General features: G+C 44.6%; 1 protein-coding gene and 1 long non-coding RNA gene across 2 annotated transcripts; one reads left to right on the top strand and one right to left on the bottom strand.

Annotated features, from left to right (window-relative positions):
* Positions 1–28: 28 nt before the first annotated feature.
* Positions 29–25,464, bottom strand: CCL28 (C-C motif chemokine ligand 28). The gene is made up of 3 exons (XM_066378102.1): positions 25,310–25,464; positions 9,378–9,504; positions 29–757 (listed from the first exon to the last, which is right to left on the bottom strand). Exons 1-3 carry the CDS (start codon positions 25,371–25,373, stop codon positions 568–570), a joined length of 381 nt encoding a protein of 126 aa, XP_066234199.1. The 5' UTR covers positions 25,374–25,464; the 3' UTR covers positions 29–567.
* Positions 9,511–19,400, top strand: LOC136400848 (uncharacterized). Its single transcript, XR_010750418.1, has 3 exons — positions 9,511–10,026; positions 17,795–18,020; positions 19,288–19,400. It is a non-coding gene; the product is annotated as an uncharacterized lncRNA (long non-coding RNA).
* Positions 25,465–25,634: the final 170 nt, after the last annotated feature.

Genomic DNA, 25,634 nt, shown 5'->3' with positions numbered 1-25,634 from the left:
ACTAATTTTTTAAGGTAGAAAGCTGATAATGTAATTATATAGAAAATGTCTTTATTCTTCAGGGTTGCCAAGTTGTAACAGTAAAAAGAAATTTAGGAGTGAAATATGATATCTGCAACTAATTTTCCAGTGGTTTAGCAAAAAAATCATATATTTACATACACATAATGTTTTATATACACAGAGAGAGAGAGAGAGGGAGAGAGAGAGAAAAGAAACATGGCAAAATATTAACAATGCTTAATCTAGATGACAGTTATATAGGCATTATACCCTTATTTCCATTTCTCTGTAGGTTTGCAAAACACCATAGTAGAAAAGCTGAAGGAATTGTATCTGTATGCTGCACTCTTAAAATACTATATGAAGATAAGTATTTTAATTTTATTTTTCAGTTGCATGTATTATTGGCTACATCTGCATATTGTATCATTGCTCCTTTTAAAAAACATTCCTTTGGTTTGCCCTGTTGGCTCCCAAGAAGGAACATTAACATGATAAATCTAGAACCAGCCCTGGCCAAGTTCATGTCAGAAATCATGTTCATCGGCTCATCTGCCCACCCTCCTAATAAGGAGGTTGGTGGCCGTGTGCTTTGTCTCTCCTGGTGTGCCTCTTGACTGTCCGCTGGCCACGGTGTTCCTTCTGGTGGCAGACGTGTCCTTTGACATGTTTCTTGGCTGCGTGTCTTTTCATCCACTGCTTGATGGCGTGGCTGCGCGGGCTGACACAGAGCCTTCTGCGCTTGACGTGCAGGCTGCCGGGAAGGGAAGACAGAGTCAAGAACAGGAAGGACAAGCAATCACAGGGGGCTGGGAGGCAGTTCCCACCTCCAGACAACAGTGTATTTTTAGAGACTGAATCCTAAAACCCCGCACGCAAAGTTGAATCTTGGCTACACTGTTGCCCGTGGCTCCCAGAAACCTGGCAGAAAGGGCTGGAAGAAGGAGAAGGGGGAGGAGAAAAACCAGGTGAAAGCATTTCTCTTTCTAGATCCTAGGCTTCAGCCAACAAAACCAGTCCGTTCCTCACCGCCCATCTCAGACACACCCTCCTCAGAAAGGTTTTCCTGGAATATCATTATCAATTACACTGATTACCATCTCTCCTCTGGGACTTGGGTGACACCATCTTTTATTTGAGTGCTTGCCCAAACTTTCCCCTTCTACTGGGCTGTGATTCCTTGAGGGAGGCATAATCTAGAAAGGTCATAAAAAGGCCACGTTTCACTGTAGGAATTCAGTAATTAGTTGCAGGTATGAACTGAAAAATTGTTCAAAGTAAGGTCAGTGTTGGGCAGATAAAATATATTATCCTCACTTTGTTAAAGATGGCGCTGCCCACATGGAAGCCCGTTGCCCAGGTGATATTAATGTGTGTTGGGGGCAGGCTGTGGGCAGTCAGGATCCTTGTAGCCTGGGGCTTGGTTTTAGGACTAAGCCTTTCCCACCCTTTTTGATGTGGGGTGGTACAATCCCATCATGCCTCAGATAAGTGACTTTGTATTAGAGACTTCCCTATTTTGTATATTGGATTAAAGGTTTTGATTTCTACACTATAAAATGGGGGCAGAACGGGAGCTTGCTCTCTTAGTTCTGGAGATTAGTATTAGAAGAAGAGGAGAGAGCAGAGAAAGGCCACATGGAGGAGGCCAGGAGAAGCAGCCAAGATGGTGGAGTGCTGAGGGAGAAGCCAGTTTGTGCAGAGTTTGTGTAGGGAGAAGGAAGGAATGGGGAACAGAGGTGAATAAGTCTGGTGAGCTAGAAACCTTTGATTCTAGGAAACTTGGATAAGTCTGTAGCTTTGTGAGCACTGAATGAGTGGCTTTGGGAGCCCTGAATGGAAAGGGAAGTGTCTTCCCACTGTGTGTATTGCTTGCCCACTGGGTGCAAGCTAGGATTAAAGGTAATGGCCCACCAGTTCTTGGCTCTGTTGTTTCATTACCGACTGTCCAAACTCAATGTGAACCTGCATGGGCCAGACGGCTGTGATGGTGGCTGTGGCTACTGGCTTTACATATGGCGTAGTCTGTGGCAGGATTCAGACATCGGTATGGAGCCACTACCACCTTTGAGAGGTGGAGTAGAGGACTGGCTGCTGTTATGGTTCCCCATGGCTGTCTTTTTGGGGGCCGTAGGCTGGCTGACTTTTACAGCCATGCGTGAGGAAACTGAGAGCTCTGTGGAAGAGGTTACCTGAGACCTGTAAATTGAGCAGTGGAAGGAGCTGGAGCAAATGTGGGAGAAACAGATGCTGACCCTGGAACTGAAGGAAGCACTGGAGGAGGAGCCGACCAGGTTTGCGAGATTAGCCTGGAAATGGAGCAGAAGCTGGAGAAGGAATCACAGGTTCGTGAGTTGCAGCTTGCCCTGGACATTGTGGAGAGCCAGCAGCAACAGGATGCTGGGGCTGAGGCCGGAGCTGGGGCTGCAAGGCCTGCTGAGCAGAAGGTGGCAGCAGCCCGGGGCTCCAGCCAGCAGCAGGAACTGATGGTTTCAGTTCTTCTTTGGAGGATGAGGAGAATTGGGCTGGAGTTGCAATCCGTAGTCTCCAGAAGATGAGAGCCCAGCTGGAAGGAATACCTGCTACGCTCCTGGTAGGTCTGCGATTTTGGGACTGTTGGTCAAATAAGTTTGTAAATATGATATATATGTTTGCTCGCTTATAGTTTGCATTGGGTGTGGGGTACAGGCTGTAAGCAGGCAGGGTGGTTATAGCCTAAGGCTTAGTTTTAAGACTAAGCTTTTCCTCACACCCTTGACTAATTGCATGATGTGGGGTGGTTCACTCTCATGAGGAATCCCATTATGCCTCAGATAAGTGACTTTATATCAGAGACTTCCTTGTTTATATATTGAATTAAAGGTTTTAATTTCTACACTATAAAATGGGGCAGACTAGGAGCTTGCTCTCTCGGTTCCTGAGATTAGCATTAGGGAGGAGAGCAGAGGAGGAAAGCAGAGAAAGGCCACGTGGAAGAGGCCAGGAGAAGCAGCCAAGATGGTGGAGTGCTGAGGGAGAGGTCAGTTAGTGTAGAGTTTGTGCAGGGAGAAAGAGATGGGGAACATGTAAGGTCGGTGGATAATGGGGGATGGTCACGTGGGGAACTCAGACCTGCAAACTTTGGCTAGGACTGCCCACAACCAAGCACGCCAAAGGAGGCTTCACAGGAACTGTTTGGAAAAAAGCGACCGTCTACCAGCCAGTGGGATTTCACCACGTCATGTTAGCTTGACTTCCCTAGAAGGACCCCTTTAAATATCTCCTACGCGGTTTAATCCTTGCAACTTCCCTGGCCTCCATCTTACTTCTGGGCTAGGGAACCTTGCTGGGTAGGATGCACACTCTGTACTCAATAAAGCCTTTTGTTATTCCACACTTGGTGGCTCCAGCCCTCTTCCTTCCTTCTCGGCAGGGAAAAATACCTTACAGAACAGAGGTGAATAAGTCTGGTGAGATAGAAACCTTTGATTCTAGGAAACTTGGATAAGTCAGTGGCTTTGTGAGCACTGAATGAGTGGGTTTTGGAGCCCAATGTGTGTTTTTACTTGCCCACCCGGTGCAAGCTAAGATTAAAGCTAATGGCCCACCAGTTCTTGGCTCCATTGTTTCATTACCGTCTGTCCGAATCTAATGCGAACCTGCATGGGCCAGGTAGCTGTGATAGTGGCCGTGGTTACTAGCTTTACAGGGACATGGGGTGAATGCCATCATGCTCTCTGGAGCAGAGATGGAAATGCTGACTGCCATTGCCACGTGCTCCTCCTTGGGAAAGTGTAATACCTGCCAGGACAGTAGGGATGAGGGGGGGTGGCTGAGGCCCCATGTGCGTGGACTGATTCCTGGACTATGACTAGAGTGGGCACTGGCTTCTTTGTTGGATGGACTTATGAATTTTGGACAATGTGAAATACCCTGATGGGGATGGGGGGCGGTTTTGCTGGAAGCACTCCCCTGCCCCGGGAAGCTTTTCTCATGGCTAGAAAGAACTCAGAGGATATTTTGCGCTTTTGGCAAAGTGCTCAGAGTCTGGTGAAGTGTACTTCTGCAATTGTTGAAATTGTATGATTTGTCATGTTGTAATTTGTGTAATGTGCCTAATTTCCTTGTGTAGGAATACCTGTGCTTTAGATTGTGAAGCGAGCAAAAGGGATGAATGTTGGTCAAATAAGTTTGTAAATATGATATATATGTTTGCTCACTTATAGTTTGTATTGGGTGTGGGGAACAGGCTATAAGCAGGCAGGGTGGTTATAGCCTAAGGCTTAGTTTTAAGACTAAGCTTTTCCCCACACCCTTGACCCATTGCATGATGTGGGGTGGTACGCTCTCATGAGGAATCCCATTATGCCTCAGATAAGTGACTTTGTATCAGAGACTTCCTTGTTTGTATATTGGATTAAAGGTTTTGATTTTTACACTATAATGGGGGCAGACTGGGAGCTTGCTCTCTCTCTGTTCCTGAGATTAGCATTAGAGAGGAGAGCAGAGAGAGGCCATGTGGAGGAGGCCAGGAGAAGCAGCCAAGATGGCAGAATGTTGAAGGAGAAGCCAGTTTGTGCAGAGAGAAGGAGATGGGGAACAGAGGTGAATAAGGCTAGTGAGCTATAAACCTTTGATTCTAAAAAACTCGGATAAGTCAGTAGCTTTGTGAGCACTGAATGAGTGGGTTTTGGAGCCCAGTGTGTGTTTTTACTTGCCCACCGGGTGCAAGCTAGGATTAAAGGTAATGACCCACCAGTTCTTGGCTCTGTTGTTTCTTTACCAACTGTCCGAATCCAATGCGAACCTGCATGGGCCAGGCGGCTGTGATGGTGGCCGTGGCTACTGGCTTTACAACATTCCTCATCGAGGTAGCGCCCACATGTGGTATTTTGTGGAAGAACCACAATCAAGGAGCCAAAGAGCCGCAGTTTGCTGACCAGGGCTAGGTTTTTGTTAACATTTTAATGTAATATATATCTACATCACATGTCAGGATTTGTCTGCATTTTCACGTGTCTGTATGAAAATTTGACATTGGGTTGGAGACTTGGAGCAGCATTCACAATTCTGAGTACCTAGAAGAATTTCTTGTTACAGAAGATACTGTGACTTTTAATTCCCCATCAGGTACCGTTCAGTTTTTGTTAAATGTTGCAAATCCTGCTGGTTATCTCTCTATATATAATATTTCCGTGTCTGGATAAATTGAAACCCTGTTATTTGGGGCAAGCAGTGATGGAGGGAAGAATTGGGTAGATAGAGAGTAGGCTGCCATTTTTCCAAATGACTCAAGAGGAATCGTCAGCTCATTGGGGACCCTTCAAATGAGAAGCAAAGTTGGGAAAGGTTTGAGTGAACTTAAGCATCATAAAGCCAACATGTGGGAATATTAGTTTGAAAAAAAGTGAGGCATCTTAATAGGAAGATAATATATCTTTTGTGTTACAATGAGAGATCTTCAAAAAAGAAAAAAAAGGTACTTCTCACCATAGCCAGTTGGTTTGCCTTTCGCTGTTATGAGAGGAGAAAACTTGGCTGTAGCACTAACACAGAGAAAAAAAACAAAAACAAGAAAGAGTTGGAACATCTACCCTTTTCGAAGGGTCGGAACTCTCCTTCCCTGTGACGTCAGCAAGAACCCGGGCAGAAAAACTTCTGATATCCAGACAAGCCCAGAGGGGCACCGGAAGGGGTTGGGGCTCAACTCCATTATTCCGCCAGGAGTGAGGGGCTTCTGGGAGGGGCGCCGGGGCTGGAGGGAGAAGTGTGTGGGGGTGTATAGACAGAGGGCCCGGGGAGATGGAGGGCCACCGGAAAACAGCCAACAACTACCATATGGAACCCAGTGAGACCTCAACCTCTTAACATAGTACAAAGGAAAACCACAGCTAGTGAATCCAAAGTGCCATAATGTTTTTAAATCCTCAAGTTGAAAGACTGCTTAAACCTCCACTTGGATCTCATCGGAATGAAAGGAGGTGAGATAATGTTGGGCAAGAAGCCGGCCTAGTCCACACTCCCTGCCCTACCCCCAACTCATAGTGTTTTTCTGGTGGGCACTGACCACCCCACTGTGAATTTTTGGTGGAAAATTTGACTCTGAGAAATGATAAGGCTGGTCCTCTGGCTCTTATACCCACAGAAGGGTTATCTCACCAGTGGACCTAGAGGGGTCTCCCTGCCACAGAGATTGTATCTGTCATTGTTAATACAGACTTTATGTCTTTACCTGTTTCTCTCAGCAAAATAGCCCTTAACAACCATTTCTGAAAAAAAACAAACCCAAAACTCAAGCCTCCCGGATAACTATGTAATTACCCCCAATTTTTCCAGCAGAATATGTCTATATGATTGAAGACATCTCAGCCTTCTGTCCAAGGGGAACAACTTTGCATTGGGTTTAGTATAGAAACTGCCAGGAGTCTTCAATACGGTCACTATCGATGGATTTTAACAAATAAATTGTTTTCTCAGAGATCAAAAATCACAACGAGCCTGGCCTGTGGTGGTGCAGTGGATAAAGCGTCGACCTGGAACACTGAGGTCGCCGGTTCAAAACCCTGGACTTGCCTGGTCAAGACACATATGGGAGTTGATGCTTCCTGCTTCTCCCTCCCCCTTCTCTCTCTCTCTCTCTCTCTCTCTCTCACTCTCTCTCCTCTCTAAAAAAAAAAAAAATCACAACGATTATGTATAGGGCGTAAAACAAAGGACTTATTTTCAGGCAGAAAAGGACAAGGAAAGGCATCCAGTGGGTTTGCTATAAATTAATTTATATTATATGGCTGTGATTAAGGATAAATGCCGTTTGGGAATTATATTTCCAACACTTGCAATGTTTTTTGCCTCTAAAATTCTTGCCTCAAACCTTGAAGTTTTTATACACAAAGTTAAGGGACGTATAACGATGTGTTCTGTAGCAAAACAATTTGGAAACGAAAGAGTTTTCTTTTATCTATTTATGTTAAATGTCAGAAAACACAATGTGAAAGATCTATAATTTATGATCAAAAATATTCCATAATCAAATTTCATCTTTCTCTTGAGACAAGAGCATAGCTACTCTATGTTTTTCAGCTGTCTTATTAGCCCAGAAAGGTCAATTTACAAACTTGTACATGAATAAAGTATTTTTAGATCCAAGTGATTAGCATCATACTTTCCCTTTAATTAAAACTGCGTCTTTATTAAAATGAAGACTCATGTTTTTTATCACCTTTTCCCTTACATCATTTCTGTTCCTGTACCTTTTAGATCTCTCTCTCTTGCACCTGCTTAACCCCAAAGAAACGTCTCTGAAACCCCTGTTACTGATAGTGTCCCCCGATAATCCCAGCATCTGTCTTCTACTGTTATATACACTCAGGAACTTCCTGTGGATTTCCCCCCATGCATTCCTGAAAGTCCTTACAAACTCTGAAGCCCTCTTTAGTCTGAGGGGACAGCCAGAGCAGCCTGGGGCAGATTTATTTTAGTTTGGTTTATTTTATTTATTTGTTTGTTTATTTATTTAAGATTTTATTTATTCATTTTAGAGAAGAGAGAGAGGAAAAGGGGGGTGGAGGAGCAGGAAGCATCAACTCCCACATGTGCCTTGACCAGGCAAGCCCAGGGTTTCGAACTGATGATCTCAGTGTTCCAGGTCGATAATTTATCCACTGTGCCACCACAAGTCAGTTGCCTCAGGCAGATTTAGTTCAGCTAGGTAGACCTGCCACAAATAGCCAGAAGTTTCTAATTGTCCAGAGCATTGTCTAGCCATCACCTGTGGATGAATTTTCACACTGCAACTACTACCAGCACTATTTATTAAGTACAAAAACTGATGAAATGATGGCCAGGCATAGACAAAAGGAGCTTTTCAGAGGAGTTGGGAACTTGAAGCATCCCTCAGAAGGTACCACATGAGTAAGGATTGCCTGGTTGCTACAGAGCACACTAGGTCCCAGCAACTGAGCTGCCGGGTGGCTGTCCAGGTGGGGACCCGGACACCGGAGAGGCTGAGAAGTAGCCAGTCCTCTCCTTCTCTCACACAGACACACTGGGAAACCTGGGGGCCTTGTTCCCAGAAAAATGCATACCCACAAATCTCAGGCCCCCTGACCTGAGAAAGACGATCAACGGTATCTTACAAGCTCTTCCTCTGAACTTGTGCTGGAGCGGGGTTTCCCAGAGTTGGGTAATGGGCGGATTCCTCTGTAAGTGGGGAAATGTGTCCTCAGTTGCAGGGAGTGGTCTGCCAGACCCAGCTGAGTGGAGGCCCCGGATTCCAGGAGGGCAGCGTCTGTTTTGTCGCTGATGCCTCCCCAGGACACAGACTGGAGCTTGGTACATAATCCCTGATCAGTAAATATTTGTTGGGCTCACTGAATAAGTAAGGAGGTTCCCCAGTGACTCTGGAATTCAGGCACAAGCTGGGGGCCTACTTTCTGCCCAAAGAATAGAACACTTAATGGCTTGTTAGCCTTGTTGGAGCCCTAAGTGTCGAAACCCGCGTGCCAGGAAGATGCCTCGTATGCTGTTGATGTGATTTGAAGGTGTCGAATGCAATGGCATTTTGGGAGAACATTTTATAGCTAGTCCCACCATCACTCGGAAGAGACTGTGGAAGGACATGGTGCTCTGAACGAAGCCATTCACTGGCTGTGTGTCACCAGGTGAACTCTGGAATCTCCTGGGTCACATCGTTCTCCTGTGTGACAGGGAGGTAACGTATGCCTTCTTCACAGCAATGATGTCAGCATCTGGGTTTGCAAAGTACCAATGCATTTCAGATTTTAAAGTCTCTATGGAGACATTACATACATATAAGTCTAAAGTTAATAACCGAGCCAGGGTGAGGGTAGGAGGAGTGAGAAGGTTCACCATGAGCCAACAGCCCGAGATCAAAAGCAAAGAAGGGCATTGGTGCTCATTGGCATGTGGCACTTGTGACAGGTGCACTTCTGTTTGAACCTTATATACACCTCAGATGAACTCCAGGGGTAAAACAACAGCAACCCACGTGCTTGCTCAGAAAAAGTGACAGTTAACAACATGAGATAGAACAGAGCCACCTTCTGTGCTTATTTTTGTTTTGTTTTCACTTGGAATGTCCCTCGTTTTGCTTGGGAAAGCTGTGCACTTTGCTCGGTGACGGAAGGCATTTGGCCCCAGTCCCAGCCCTGCAGTGGGGGCAGCGGAGGGCCTGTGTGGGGCCCTGGACATCCTGGTGCAGGTACAAGGACTGTGCTTCCCTTAGTGAGCCCGGAGCGGGAAAGGTGGGACATCTACTCTCCCTTCCTTGCTTAAGTGATTATTTCAACGTGGTGTGTAAAGCAAAACCTTCCTGACCTATTTATTGCTCATCGGTCCCTGTGCCGGTTTAGACCTCCTTGCTGAAGAGCACTCACATGACAGCAGCCAAGTCACAGTCCCCATCAGCTCTCTGAATGCGACAGGCAGTCACTCTTTCCAGAAGCCTCCTGGGAACATGGTGTGAGACCTCAGTGCAGCAGCTGGAGGCAATGGGCAGCATGGCTGAAGGAGAGAAGAAGGAAAATGCTAAGCCTTCCAGTCCATAGAACAATGGCCTGATTCTCATCTAAGAGATTCCAGAGACACGGGATGTTAATCCACCCAAGCAAGGAGCAAACATACTGAGTGATGGCTTTGCGCCTGCAAACCCAGAGCAGGAACTTAAGGTGCATTGGGGGAGATACAACTAAGTGCGGGCAAGGACTCGAAGCCAGCGGAGTGCTGGAGGAACACCTCAGACGACAGTGTCAGTGGGCTGCAGCCGGACTTGACCAGAGATGGCGCAAGCAAGGTCGACACAGCTCCGGGGAGAGTGGCCACGTGGGCCCCCAGAGCAGGTTCGAAAGCTCCTCACCTGAGAAGGACTTGGCCCAGTCCAGAAGGATTTGGTGGGGTGGAGAAAGATGGAGACTTGTCCAGGCTCAAGGAAGGGCACCGTCAAGAGTTCTGAGACAGGAAAGCACAAAGCCTATTGAGGATATGGAGAAAAACCAACTGCCCTGCCTGGATTGAGAGGCTAGGAAGGTGAGTGAGGGCAGCGTTGTTCAAAAGGTAGACTGAGATCACACCACAGAGGCCTGTCATGTCAGTGTAAGGAGGTTCAGCTTCTATGAAGTGGGGACCATTAAAAGTTTGAGAAAGGAGCAGTCTCTGGGAAACCCATGTTGCAGTGATAAGCAAGATGGATGGAAGCGGGAGAAACGGGTGGGAAATCAATCAAGGGACGCTGATATTACTCAGAGGTAAGGGGATGAGGGCAGCACAGATATAAAAGGAAATCTCGCCCCTACTAAGCACGCTTCTGCAAATCCCTACCTGCTACAGACGCCCGGTATTCTCCCCTGCTTCCTACTCCACCGAGTGAGAAGTGATTTTTTTTTTTTTGACAAAGACAGACAGTCAGAGAGAGGGACAGATAGGGACAGACAGACAAAAAGGGAGAGAGATGAGAAGCATCAATTCTTCATTGCGGCATCTTAGTTGTTCATTAATTGCTTTCTAATATGTGCCTTGACGGGGGGGGGGGGCACTTCAGCAGAGTAAGTGACCCCTTGCTCAAGCCAGCGACCGTGGGGCCATGCCTATGATTCCATGCTCACGCCAGTGACCCCACACTCAAGCTGGCAACCTTGGGGTTTCGAACCTGGGTCCATGTCCCAGTCCGACGCTGTATTAACTGCGCCACCACCTAGCCAGGCATGACTTTTTTTTTAAATTAGAAATTAAAACCAAGGGGCTGCAGGTGGTGGCCTGATGATAACAGGCAGAAGTTAGCTTCTAAATGCGGGGCTCACAGAAGTGGAGAAGGCACTCTGTGTTGTCAGCTGCAAGCAATAGAGGGGCCTGGCCCTGGCAGAGGAGAAGACCTCTGTGTCCATGTGACACCCACGTGGACACACCAGGCCCCCTCACTGCTGCAGAGTAGAGAGGAGCTAGGAACGAAATAAGAATGTCTCTGTGGCTCACTCTCTGGGCATCAAACTTTCCATGGCCGTTCATTCATGCATCTATTCATTTAATTATTCAATAATCTTTCATCAAACAGTTCCAGGCACAATGCTAGTCACTGGTGGGGGGGGGGGGGAGATACAAAAACAAACAAAACAATATGTTTCTGTCCTCAAGAGGCTGTAGTAGAGGGGACAGATTTGGAACTCAATGCTCAGGAAATAACCGCACTGGCCCCTCTGTAATCATACTTCTGAAGTTCTGTCTTCTGGGAAGTCTCCCACAAGTCATAAGGACAGGTGCACAGAGATCACTAGAGCAAAGCATTAGAGACCATCTGCATGTCTACAAGTTAAATAAATAATGGTGCATCGCAATGGAATAAAGGATGAGGTAGGTGCATATATGCTAACACATAGGAATTCCATATTTTATGGTTAAGTGAGAAAAAGTGAATTTCAGTATAAGAACTATAAATGATTCCATTTTTATTTTAAAAATGTACACACATACACAGAGGAAAAGATATGGAAATATATAGCCCCACATTTAGCAGCAAAGACTGCTTCTGGAAAGGGGACACATTTTCAACTAGCCTGCAATACGTATCATTTCTAAAAATTTCCAGGGCTATGGAGATCTGGAACAAATCCTACAGAAACACAGATTAGAGAACTCCACCTATGGAAGTTAGAAGAGTCAGAATTCACCAGGCGTGTGTGTGTGTGTGTGTGTGTAGAACAATCCTAGTAGAAGAAACTTCACATCCAGAGCCCTGGGGTAGAAAAGAACAGAGTGCTTGTTTGGATTGTTTATTTCACAGAATCTGAGTCAAATTTGAGGGATGTGGTATCTTAAACCAAGGCAAGTCTTCTCTGACAAGATTCTCATTGATATTGGTACGAGAAAATGGCTCCTCAGTGACTTCAGGCCTAGTCCAGGACCTGGGGAAAATGCCTTGACCTTGGTCCTAGATCCTCAAGGAGGATCTGTGTACAAAGTTCGCTGGAGCTCTTCCCCTCCGGGAAGAAAGACTTTCACCTTCCTCCCTTGTCCCACTTGTCCTGATAGCTCAGTGCTGCTCCATTTGGAACAGTCTCGCCTTAAGACAGAAATCGATGACAACCTAGCTTCAGCCCAATATATATATATATTTAATTTTCAGGAAATTAGAATATACATACAACCTCCAAGCATACATGAATTATATATTTACATAAGTTTATTTGCAAACATGTTTGTCTTCAATCATTTCTATTTTTTCCCCCACCTGGGGTGTTAGAGAATGCGACTGAACAGGGACTGGCCCAGAGTGGGTTTGTAGTGTATGGGTTCTTGACTTCATGCAGGAAAGATTTCACGGCATGAGTCCAGATGATCTTGAGAGTATACTTATTAAAGCTGAGGATAAGCTTGACCAGGCGGTGGCACAGTGGATAGAGCGTTGGACTAGGATGTGGAGGACCGGGGTTCGAGACCTCGAGGTCACCAGCTTGATTGCAGGCTCATCTGGTTCGAGCAAAGCTCACCAGCTTGGACCCAAAGTCACTGGTTGGAGTAAGGGGTTACTTGGTCTGCTGAAGGCCCACAGTCAAGGCACATATAAGAAAGCAATCAATGAACAACTAAGGTGTCACAACAAAAAACTGATGATTGATGCTTCTCATCTCTCCATTCCTGTCTATCTGTCTCTATCTATCCATCTCTCTGACTCTGTTTCTGTAAAAAAAAAAGCTGAGGACAGTGAAACAAGGAAGGGCTTAGGACAGGAGAAGCCACAAGAGGGCCTAGGCAGGGCTGCTCTGGCTTGCTGAGAAGTCAGAGAATAGGAGGCCTTGGAGTCAGGTTCAGGGGGTGAGCCTGGGACGAGCTGCCGCGGGGGAAGAAGAGAAGGAAGGGAAAGGCACGGGTGTGCTGGTGTGCAGGAGCACCTATCTTCAATAATGTCTGCACCATGCATTTAATTAAATGAATAGATTCAGTTGAAATATACCCACACAAGTGTTCATAGTTCTGCTCAGCCTCACTTCTGTTCTAATTCCGAGCCGCACAAGTCTGCAGCAGTCCAAATCAGGAAGATGTTTACATTTCCTGGTGCAAGCTGCTTTATGACACAAGGATCTCCCTCTTCCCTATCAATCGAGAGCCAGAAAGAACTTTCCATTTTGTGCTGCATGTACGGAGTGTGTGTAGTAGCACCCCCAAACACCACCCAACCAGATTCTTGGGAATAGAAAAAGCATTGTTGGTTCCGTGAACATGCCTCGGGGTCCACTCTGTGCCAGGCTCTGACCTCTGCGTTCGATATGTTGAAATAAACCAGGCATAGCGTCTGCCCTCGTGATGTTTAACAGTCCAGCGGGAGGCAGGCAGTTAAACAAATAATTGCAGCACAGCAAAAGGACTGTTAACAGAGACGTTCAAAGGGCAACAGGATTACAAGTGACAAAGAAGCCAGATTCCAAAGGCAATCTGTTGTATGATGCTGTTTAATAACGTGGGATTTTTTTAGTTTTTATTGATAGATTAATTGATTTTAGAGAGAGGGGGAGAGAAACAGAGAAACATTGACTTGTTGCTCCACTTATTCACGCATTCATTGGTTGATTTTTCCATGTTCCCTGACTGGGTATCAAACCCACGACCTTGGAATATCTGGGCCTCTCTCTAACCAACTGAGCTACCTGGCCAGGGCTCTATGATTCCGCTGATATGAAATGTCCAGAACAGGCAAATCCGTAGAGACTGAAAGTAAATTCGTGGAGTCCAGGGGCTGAGACGGGGGAATGAGGGACGACTGCTCAGAGGTACAGGGTCTCTTTTAGGGATGATGAAATGTGCTGGAATTGTGTGATTCTGTGTAAACACCAAACACCACTCAGTGTACACTTCAAATGAATTTTATGGCATGTGAATTCTATTTCAAGGTTTTTAAAAGTACTATAGGAAAATAGAACATTGATTGTCCTTACATTTATTAATATATTTATTTCCTAAAACTAAATGTATTTTTCTCCAGCTACACTGTGCTGCCTATGCTCCATCCAAATCCAACTGTTGTAACATCCTCCCAAATTTTGAAGTTTATCCAGGCATCCACTCATTATACAGTGTAAGAATCACTATGTGTTTTTTGGTCACCAGGTAGTGGCACAGTGGATAAAGAGTTGACCTGGGATGCTGAGGACCCAGGTACGAAACCTGGAGGTCACCAGTGAGCACCGGCTCATTCAGCTTGAGTGCAGGGTCTCTGGCTTGAGCATGGGATCATAGACATGACCCCATGGTCGCTGGCTTGACCCCAGAGGTTGCTGGATTGAAACCCAGGGTCGCTGGCTTAAGCAGGGCATCACTGACTTAGCTGGAACCCCCAGGTCAAAGCACATATGAGAAAGCACTCAATGAACAATTAAAGTGCCACAACTACAAGTTGATGCTTCTCATCTCTTCCTTCCTGTCTGTCTGGCCCTCTCTCTCTTTCTTGCTAAAAAAAAAAATCACTATGTGAATTCTTATGTGTGAATACTATGCTGGAGCTAGAGGCAGAAAGATGAAGAGTTACAAGCTTCAGAGAGCGAATACACAGACCACTGCTATGAGCTGTGACCCAACCAACCGTAAAACAGGAAATGGAAGCAGAGTGTGAATTTAAAAAGCCTGACCTGTGGTGGCGCAGTGGATAAAGTGTCGACCTGGAAATGCTGAGGTCGCCGGTTTGAAACCCTGGGCTTGCCTGGTCAAGGCACATATGGGAGTTGATGCTTCCAGCTCCTCCCCACCTTCTCCCTCTGTCTCTCTCTCCTCTCTCTCTCCCTCTCTGTCTCTCTCTCTCCCTTTCTCTCTCCTCTCTAAAATGAATAAATGAAATTTAAAAATAATAATAAAATCTTAAAAAAAAAAAAGTCATAGGCAAACCTGTGTATTTGGGCATCTGAGTTATCTGAGGGCTGACATCAATTCAAGGAGTAGTTTTAAGACAGAAAGTTCTTTCCTTCAGGACCTACATGTACTTCATAAACTGGATTGTATCTCTCTAATATAAAGGTAAGACAGGCTCACCTGAAGATTATTTGACCCAGAAGAGATTAACCATCACAAGGTAAGAGTCAGGCCAGCATTTATTACATGTTGGCAGATATGACTGGTGCCTTAGAAAAGTAGCCTAAAATATAAAAGGCCAGAATCCTTTAAAAGTATATGAGGAGTTTTGAAAGTGCACGAGGAGTTAGGCAATGAAGAATGAACCATATCAGTGTGGTTTAGAAAAGGGCAATGGTAAGATTCGTTTGGATAATGTTGCCCCCTAGAGGTTTTTTTCTCACAGCCTCCAGTCAGAATATTTCCATGTTTAAAGAGAGGTCAGCAACTTCCTCTGGTTTCCAAATAAGAAAGATTTAGTAGTGATAATACGGTTGAAAAAGGGATTAGGTGACATTTCTTCTGCATTTACATAGTTTTTATCCATATAATATGTTTACTTGTTTGTGGAAGCAAACGGAATTAGGGAATTAGGGAAACTAAACCTTCCTACAAAGACCACCTTTGTATCAAGACCAGGGACCCGGAGGACAAGAAACGGCTTTTGTCCTAAAACAGGAGTTCACACACAGACCTATCCAATGGAATAGAGGTTCCCTAGAGGTGAATGTGTGAAAATTATTGCAAACAAGAAAGAAGTCTTGCAGAGTGGGCTCGGTAAAGCAGCAGAGCCCAGATTATAGAGAGTAAGGATGTGAGGTCTGTTTTGCAGCTCTACCTGCTTCACGCTCAGCCCGTCCTAATGCCCCCAAAGATGCCCCTGTGCTTCAGAAGGGCACTCCAGAGTGTCAGCCCACCAGCTCCACCTGGAACCTCCTGTGAACTGTGATCTATGAGAACAAGCACCTGATGGCCTAAGGTCAGCCCTCTGGGGAGCGCGGGGGAGCACCAGAGGGAAGGGAGTGGTCAAGAGCAGCTGCACAGCAGGTAGGGGCTCTGACCATGGAGAGACCAGCCTCCCTACCTATCAGACCGCCTTGCCCCAGACTCCTAGAGGGAAAGGACTATTTGCTAGGACCCACAAGTTGAGATTACCAAGAATATCTGGATTGGGGAATCATGGCAAACACCTGTCATGACAGCTAGGCAAGACCACGATGGCGGGAGGGTTGGGAGTAGACTCAGAACATTCACAATGTCTATTCACCAGCCAGTGAAGCCCAGATTGTGCGGTCTCTGTGGGTAACACTGCTGTGTGTACTCATTCTCCTTGGCCCACTGCTCTACAATTGGCCTTCCTCAAAGCTTCATCCCTGACCTTCTACTTTTTTCTTTCCATCTCCATCTTCCCCTGCTTTAAATTACTGCCTATATCAGGAACTTCAAAATATCTTTGTCTAGCCTGACTGGTGGCGGCATAGTGGATAGAGCATCAACCTGGGACAATGAGGACAGAGGTTTAAAGCCCGGAGGTCACCAGCTTGAGTGTGGGATCATAAACATGATTCTATGATCACTGACCAGAAGCCTAAGGTCGCTGGCTTGAGCAAGGGGTCACAGGCCCAGCTGGAGCCCCCTGGTCAAGTCACATATGAGAAAGCAATCAATAGACAACTAAAGTGACACAACTATGAGTTGCTCTTCTCATCTCTCTCCCTTCCTATCTGTATCAATCTCTCTCTCCCCACCGAATATATCTTTGTCTACTTTAACCTCTACCCCAATAGGCTGACATATCTGTGGAATGTGCACTTGTATATCCCACAGGCTCCCCAACTCAATAAATATCCAACTGAAGACATTCTCTCCTGCTACTTTAAATTTACTCTTTTTCTCATCTCACTTAACCATCATTTACAGTTACCCAAACCAAAACCCACGTGCCATTCCCACCGCCTACACGCCCACAGCCGGCCACACACTCCTGTAGGTTTTACTCCCTCCACAGTGCTCGGGTTTGTCTCTCCCTTTCACCCCATTACCACTGCCCAAGTTCAAGACCTCATCAGTTGGTCTTGAACTCTGGGCTTCCTGCGCCTCCCAGTTGCCTCCTTTCTCCCAGTATTGCCCATTCTCCATGTGACTGTGGCCCCACCAAAACCTGTGTTTTCCCATCATTACCGTATATAACATTAAGGGTCTATATGACGTTTTTTTACAGTGGGCTCCCTCTGGCTGTCTTTGTACCCCCACCACAGCCCAGTGCCTGGGATTCATGCTAAATAAACATCTCTTAAGCTGAACTAAGTTCTGTCGCAGTCCTATCTTTCTCATCTTACCTTGTGTTAAGGCTTTTAATGTCATTAAATATTTTTCCTTTTTTAAGGAAATAAGATAATCAGTTTTGGGTCAAGGCTTTATGTCCCAATGTCCTAAAATTTCATAGTGCCTTTTGGAAACATACCATCCCTCTACTCTCAAGCAATAAGGGGTCAACTCAATATGAAATAAATTATTCGTCTGTTATATTTCATATTTTAAAGATGATGTTATTAGTATCTCATTAAAAGCAATACTATTTGTTTTGTCAATTATAATGTTATTGCTATTAATTCTGTTGGTTCTGGATTGTTAGCTTTATTTTTTCCAGTATGAAGTGGAATGACTGATTTTCCATGAATGTCTATCTCTGATTAGTTCTGTCAAATTCAGTCACTAGAGACTTTAAAGAGTTCTTTGTTCAAGACCTGTTAAAATGAATACTAAAGTGCTACACATCAGATTTGTGTTATAAAAATTAGGCTCTGGGTTTGTTTGTTTTGAGAGAGAGTGAGAGACAGAAAGAGAGAGAGGGTGAGAAGCATCAGTTCATAGTTGCTTTCACTATAGTTGTTCATTGATTGCTTTTCATGCGTCCCTTGACCAGGGCCAAGCCAGTGTCCTCTTGTTCAAGCCAGCAACCTTGGGCTTTTCAAGCCAGTGACCTTTGGACTCAAGCTAGCAAGTTTTGGGATCCTGTGGACAATTCCCCTGCTCAAGCCAATGACCCCATGCTGACCAGCCTGCACTCAGAGTGGGCGACCTTGGAGGTTTGAATCAGCGATCCCAGCATTCTGGGTCGACATTTTATTCACCTCACCGTCACTGGTCAGGTGGGTTTTGGGTTTTAAGGAAAGGATCTTATTACCATAGAGATGTAAATCAGCTTCCTCTCTTCCTTGGATGTATTTCATATTCTCTTGCTACTCAAATGTGGTCCCCAGAGCTGCAGCAATGGCATCATGAAGTGGGGGGGGGGGGGGACTCAGTAGAAATGCAGTTTGAAAAGCACTGATATAGAGAGCATTGTGGACCACAGCAAAATGAAAACAGGGCAAAGATACTTGCCATTTTTGGAGAAAGGAATCCCAAGAGAAAGAAAATAAAAATAATAAGGAAGGTTCACTTGACTGCTGGCAGTATCTGAAGTCTATGACTTCAGTTTAAGAAGGACAATACATAAATAAACATGATGTTCCAGAGGTGGTTGGTTAGGGATAGACTTCCACATTCTAGTGGACTTCATGCCTTATATCACCTATGGATGTCTAGAAACAAAGGTGTCCACAGCCGTCACCAAGCAAGCAGGAAGGACTCACCAAACCACAATGCATGAAATGCAATGCTCTGCCCAAATCAAGTCCTCCCTAGTACTCTTTGGAACCCTGGGATAATGTCTGGGTAATGGAGTGTGTTTAAGGGGTTTTCTTTATCTTAATATGAAGACACTTGGTCACCAGCACCTTCCACAGCATGGACACTGAAGTGGTCAGGTGACAGTCCTGAAGGGGGTGGATAATTTGGAGCCACAGAGACATGCTGAGGGGCATTATGGCACAATAGTTAAGCATTTGGAGAGGGACAACCAAGTCCAGTTCCTGACTCTGCCACATACTAGCTGATGTTGGGTGAGTGACTTAATTCTCTGTGTCTCAGTTCTTTATCCGTGATATAGGAATGGTAATAGCACCCACCCTGTGATTGTATGAGTTCATACCCTTAGTGCTTAGAACAGGGGTGACAAATCGTAAACACTCAGTAAATGGCAACAAACAAAAACATCTAGTAGTAGGCATCTAGGTGTCTATTAATTGCCAATTCTATGAAATCAAGATGGGCCTTTGAAATCTTTTTCCTTCACCAGCTGTCATGATGTTACACTTCGTGGGCAGAGGGCACTAGAGAGACATTGCAGGGAAGAAGGAAGGGTTTTCCTGGCTCTTATCAGGCTCAAGCTAGGGCAGCTTCTCTAGCATCAGGCTCGGGAGAGCACAGCACCCCCTTCCAGTGCCTCCAATGCAACACCTCCCTGGGAATAACAGCCCCCCCACACGCACACACACAACTGGAAGGCTGACCAAGTGACATTTTTGCCCTCAGGTGAGCCGTGGCTGTGCCTTCTCCAAGATCAGGATCTCAGTTGGGCAGCTGAGGGGTTCAGGATCTCTTCCCTGAAAACTCCATTTCAGCCCTAGGAACATCTACTATTCCTGTATCCTCTAAAAAGTATTTAAATATTAATAATTTGTTACATTGAACTTTCCTTATTCAAATTATTGTCTGGTTTTATTTTCTCTTCATAGGACCCTGATTAATAATGAATGAATAAATGAAACTCTAACATTTCAGAATATTCCAGGAAGTTTGTATGTCGTCTATAAAATGAATGATGCAAACTTCTATGAAGTGAACTATATGTGTTAAACAGATATACTGTTACGATCAAGTAAAAAAAATAATTTAAAAATTTTATTTTTCAATTACAGTTGATACTCAATATTATTTTATATTAGCTTCAGGTGTACAGAATCATGGTTAGACTGATTATTTTATCTTATTTATTTTTTTGTGACACAGAGAGAGACAGAGAGAGGGACAGACAGGAAAGGAGAGAGATGAGAAACATCAATTCTTCATTGCAGCTCCTTAGTTGTTCCTGGATTGTTTTCTCATATGTGCCTTGACATGGGGGTGGGCTACAATAGAACGAGTGATCCCTCACTCAAGGCAGTGACCTTGGGCTCAAACCAGCTATGTTGGCATTCAAGTCAGCAACCTTTAGGCTCAAGCCAGCAACCATGGGGTCATATCTATGATCCCATGCTCAAGCCAGCAACCTTGTGCTCAAGCTGGTGACCTCAGGGTTTCGAACCTGGGTCCTCTGCATCCCAGCTTGATGCTCTATCCACTGTGCTACCACTTGGTCAGGCTGATGATGATTATGATTATGATTATTAGTATTATTACTTTTTTGAAAAAATATAAATAAAACAATAGGTAGACTGTGGTCCTATTTATATTTTTAAAAATAAGTGTGACTACAAAAGGGTTTCTATTTGTAAATTCATAGAAAAAGTTGTGCAAGGACACACAGAATTCAGAAGAGTTGCCACCTCTGGGGAAGGGAGAGGGATTGAGGAATGGAGAAGAGGAACACTCATTTTTTACTTTAAATTCTATACTTTGTATTTAAATTTTTTACACTGTTTGTTACTTTTATAACTTGTGATTTTAAGAATTAAATTATTTTAATTTGTGACTTTTTGGTAATTTTAATTTTAAAAATAGAAACTTATGGGAGGAAAGAAAAGGAACCTAACAGTAATCAAGCTGCCAGAATATGCCAGACACTTTCCATCTATTATCTCATTTAATCATAAGAACAACTAGGAGCCTGACCCATGGTGGCGTGGTGGATAAAGTGTAGACCTGGAATGCTGAGGTCGTCGGTTCAAAACCCTGGGCTTGCTGGTCAAGGCACATATGGGAGTTGATGCTTCCTGCTCCTTCCCCCTTCTCTCTCTCTCTGTTTCTTTGTCTCTCTCTCCTTTTTCTAAATCAGGGGTCTCAAACTCGCGGCCCGCCAAACAATTTTGTACTGATTTTTTTTTTGTTTTCAACTGCAGTGAGAAAAGTGTTGCGTAACAGTTGCCTTTTGTAGACCTAGTACGGCCCGCCGAATGGCTGTGATCTTGCTCTGCGGCCCACATGCTGAGTTGAGTTTGAGACCCCTGCTCTAAATGAATAAATAAAATCTTAAAGAAATAAAAGAACAACTAGGTAAGAAGACTGGAGCTCAGAGCAATTAAGCAATTTCCCAGGTTCACGTAGTTCAAGTTCTGACTTGGCCTTTTTGGACCCACAGCCCATCCAGACTCTTCCCGGGAAGGCAACATGCCTCAAACCTTGACCTTTCATTGACTTCTAGGAGGGGCTCATGGATGTGTTCTCAGGGTTCATGAGCTCTCCAGACATTTCCTAAATCTAAGTATGTCATTTCAGGGATCATCTTTCACTAGATGTGTTCTGGATCTCCCGGAAGACCGTCGTAATAGTGCACCTCAGGACATTGGGACATGTTTGTGGTAGTGCTATTAACATCTCAGGTCCTATTTTAACTGCACCCTGCCAATCAGAACAGAACAGTGGAATTTCACAATGTGTTCATGCTAAGGGAGGGCCAAATTATGTCATCGTGGTTCAACCAGAAAAAAATGGTGGGGGAAAAGCACTTCTTATTCTGAACACGGTAGTAAATGCCCAGAAAGCTCAAAACATGCTCCTTAAGAATCAGTGCTATATTCGTGTTGGGAAAGGTGACTTAGTTTGGGCCAAACAGGATTATTATATTAAATTAATGTTACATTAAAGTGTTCTTGTCTTGTGTGTTTATTTAAATTTTAGATTTCTTTTGATTTTATAATTTCAGAAGAGATATATATAAGGTCTACTGGAAAGTTCTGTCCATTTCTATCACAATAAGTTTCCACACGTAAGCACGTTTATTTGGCGCATGTGTGCCTCTCTATTTTTATCACTTAATGTATACATACTGATGTAGCAAATTAACTGAAACAAAGTTGATTCACATTAGTCTTATGTGTGAAGCGATAGTATACCCATGGCTACTGATAAAGTTCCTTTACGCCACTGTATTGTATACGAATTTCAACAAGGAAGAAATGCTACAGAAGCATGTAGAAATTTATTGAAAGTTTTTGGTGAAGGAATAATACCGACTATCACTTGTTTTTGTCCTTACAAAATTTTTTGAAGGGCAAAAAATTCAAAAATGAAGAAGATATCAAACAAGCACTGGTTCAATTTTTCGCATCAAAAGATAAAACATTTTTCAAAAATGGGATATACAAATTTCCCTCACGCTGGCAATAAATCATTAATAATAATGGCAATTATATTATTTAATAAAATTTATTGACGGTAAAGAAAAATTTGTATATTGTTTTATTCCAAAAATGGACAGAACTTTCCGGTAGACCTTATATATACACACAAGGGGGTTTATACCTGATTTTACATGTATACATGAGTAATATAGCAAAATAAAAGTCATTATTAAGAGTAAAAAGAATGTTTTCTTTCAAAGGGTTTCACATTGACTCAAATTTGAGCAAATTGCTGTTAATCACTCTGCCTCTTTAGACATAACAAAGGACAAGCCCTGAACTACATTATAGATATGATGACTGGGGTTTAGAACCAAAATCTAGACATTTAGTCTAACAATGCTATTGAGAAATGCAGGGCATATTGTTTTGTTTTCAGAGAGGGGGGGGGGGAGAAGCATCAACTCGTTGTTCCACTTAGTTGTGCCATTGATTGCTTCTCATAGGTGCCCAGCCCGGGGCTCAAACTGGTGACCTTGGGGGTCAAGCTGGTGCCCTTGGCACTCTGGGGTGTTGCTCTATCCACTGTGCTGCCAGCCACAGCACCAGGGCACATTGTTTTAACTACCAAGCACACCTGGAGAGAAACTGAAGACAGATGACCAGGCACATCATGTCAGGCCCCTCCAGGACCACTCCTGGTGACATGGAGAGTCCCAATTGTGCAGAACAAGTTCCAAGCACAACTGTATATTCTCGGTAACCCTCCCCCTTGTGTCTCCTATGATTAAAACAAACAAAAGATAGTTTTATTTTAGGCTACAAGCAGCAAGTCTCTGTGTAAAGGGAGTCGTCCGAATCTGAGAAAGCAGATTGTCAATCAGAAAGAAGCTAACTCCCCAGCTTGTATCTGGTGGACACAGCCAGGCCCACAAAATTGTGGCTTACATAATCTGGCTCAGGGCTACAGAGAGTGGATGACAGACATTTTTATGGACTCAATATTGAGCCCTGGGAGCCAAAGCCACATCAGCAGGTGTGGAGTATGCCCTCTCGCCTTTGGGTAGAACCCGAGGATTTTAATTGTGGGTAGGTCAGCTGCTTCCTGATTTATGCAGAATGCTTGGGAATGCCAATCACCCAGCCATCATAGCAAGGTGGCCATTGAAGGGATCATTAAGATAATGAAACGGTGAATGCTTAGAAGAACAAAATGTACTTCCCAAAGTCCCAAACTGGCACAGGCCATTTCCCTGTCCCTTCCCTCAGCCTGCAACTATTGCCAAGGCCACCACACCTACTTCCCTATACTACTGGGAATCCTCTGCTCCCTCCTGAAGTTAGCCCAAAAGGCTACTGCTGGGTCTCCTCCAACCCTTTCTTTCTTTAATCACCAACAGTTCCTTCTCAAATATTCCTGTGTGCTGCTGTCGCCTCCTCTGCCTGGACCAGTCCCTGGGGCACTTGGCCATGGGCTGCCCCCTCCCACCTCCCTGCCCCGTGGGCCCTTCTGCCTGCCCTTCCCTTCCCCACCGCTAGGTGGGGGGACGGCTGGAAACGGCTCAGGAGGCTGAAGGGAGACACTTAGGTGAATAAAACTTTGCATTGCCAAAACACCCAAATTTAGATAAAGCCTTAGCAGGTAGATCTTTGAGAAACAGTGAAAGCTAGTCCTAAAACTTCAGTGGTGAATTTTTCTGAAAAATTTTACAGAAACATATTAAATGGAAATCTTTTGTTTTTGTCTTGATAAACCAGATTGGTAGATGTGAAAAAGAGATTATCCAGATTTTTCTAGTGCTCACTAATATAAGCCCAGAGCATCAATGCACTACATTGGGCTCCCTAAACAAATGCCCCCAGGAACTGGGCAGTTACTAGGATGACCCTGGTTTCAGAGGAGGACAGAGGCAGGGCTGCTCTGGCTGGTTCCTGCCAGGGAATGTGGAACCATACTTGCCAGATCTGACTTCTTTTTCCTTAAAAATTAAAAAAAAAAAAAATTATTGATTGATTTTAGAGAGAGAGGAAGAGAGGGGGAAGAGAGAGAGGGAAAGAGAAAGAGAGAAAGAAGAAGACAGAGAGAAATATTGCTTTGTTGTTCCACTTATTTATGCATTCATTAGTTGATTCTTGTATGTGCCCTGACCGGGGATCGAACCTGCAACCTTGGCATATGGGGACAATACTTCCATTAACTGAGCTATCCAGCCAGGGCTTCAGATCTGATTTTTTAAGAGAAGATTTAAAATCCAATTCGTATGTGTGTATATGTGAGTATGGGTATGTAAAATCGGTTTGTTTTTATTTATTTATTTTTTTAATTTATTCATTTTAGAGTGGAGAGGGAGAGAGAGAGAGAGAGAGAGAGAGGAGAGACAGAGAGAGAGAAGTGGGGGAAGAGCTGGAAGCATCAACTCCCATATGTGCCTTGACCAGGCAAGCCCAGGGTTTCGAACCGGTGACCTCAGCATTTCCAGGTCGACGCTTTATCCACTGCGCCACCACAGGCCTGTTTTTAAGTTTTAGCTTAATTTGTGAAAAAGCAGACCACAAAAAATTTATACTCACCTCTGATCTCAATTTAGAGAATCTTTTCAGGGTAAAGTTTCAGAAAAGAGACAGCTCAGTCAAGCATTAATCACTTATATTCAGGGTTTTCTAATACAGTAGGAAAGATAGCCTCCAGTTCAAACACATCAATAATCTGCATACATGTGTTAGCAGCTCACAGTTTAACTTCTCATTGATATCATTTTTAGAGGTCAATCTCCTGTGTCCTGTATCCCTTTTCAAGATCAGGAAGTTTTGGTTTTCAATATCCACCAAGCTGACTTTGTCCAGAAAACTTGCAACTTACCAAACCCTAAGCCAGAAAATAAGTCTGTCTCTTCCAGGAATATGCACAGTTGCATCCAGACAGTGTAGCAGGTTAGGGAGAGAGGGAGGCAGATAAAGGGCCCTCCACCAACATCCCTCCTGGGGATTTTCTAAGATACTATCCTCAGAAAAGGAAGTGGCAGCTCAAAGTTGCGCTCGTGTGGAAGTATCTCTTCTACCAGGTAGCAAATCACTAATATTCCTGTGCTTATGAGGCTCTTTCCTGAAAATTCTTCCTGGAGCTCAGGAACTTAGACTGATGCATTCTCTTGTAGGTCATCGGAAATTCCTACCTGAAGGGAATTCCTGCTCCAAATTGCTGGCACCCTCTCCCCATCTTGGGTGACAGCCCACCCCCTTCCACTGGAGGCTTAGAAGCAGGTGTCTCCACTCACCTTCTGAGGGGCGAAGAGCCACACAGGCAGCCAAAGCCACCAGAGCGAGTCCCGTCTGTTGCATTCCTGCCTGTCAGACCAACCGGCTCAGATAGTACTGCAGGTGAGGCTGTGAGATCAGGAAATAAGGCTAAAGGTGTCCTCAGGTGCAGAGAGAGAGCATGAAGGAAAAGGAAGCCAGGACGCCCCGCCCTGGGAGGTGCTGGGGTACTTATTTCTAGGGTTTCCTTCCTGGAGACCAGGCTCCCAACCACCGGGGGCAGGGGGGGTCAGTCAGGCGATGGCAGTGGCCATCTGACAGCTGGAAAGAGGATTGTGAAGTTGA

Source organism: Saccopteryx leptura, chromosome 1 (assembly GCF_036850995.1).
Source record: "Saccopteryx leptura isolate mSacLep1 chromosome 1, mSacLep1_pri_phased_curated, whole genome shotgun sequence".
Lineage (NCBI taxonomy): Eukaryota > Metazoa > Chordata > Mammalia > Chiroptera > Emballonuridae > Saccopteryx > Saccopteryx leptura.
Note: the sequence above shows the minus strand (reverse complement) of the source record. Positions and strands in the feature narration are given on the sequence as shown.

Excerpts from the sequence above, each read along its gene's own strand:
- CCL28 (XM_066378102.1), bottom strand. The coding sequence starts at position 25,373 with ATGCAACAGACGGGACTCGCTCTGGTGGCTTTGGCTGCCTGTGTGGCT. Across the intron at positions 9,505-25,309 it reads GGCTCTTCGCCCCTCAGAAG|CCATGCTGCCCATTGCCTCC; the intron begins GTGAGTGGAGAC and ends TCTCTCCTTCAG. Across the intron at positions 758-9,377 it reads TGTGACTTGGCTGCTGTCAT|CCTGCACGTCAAGCGCAGAA; the intron begins GTGAGTGCTCTT and ends CCTTCCCGGCAG.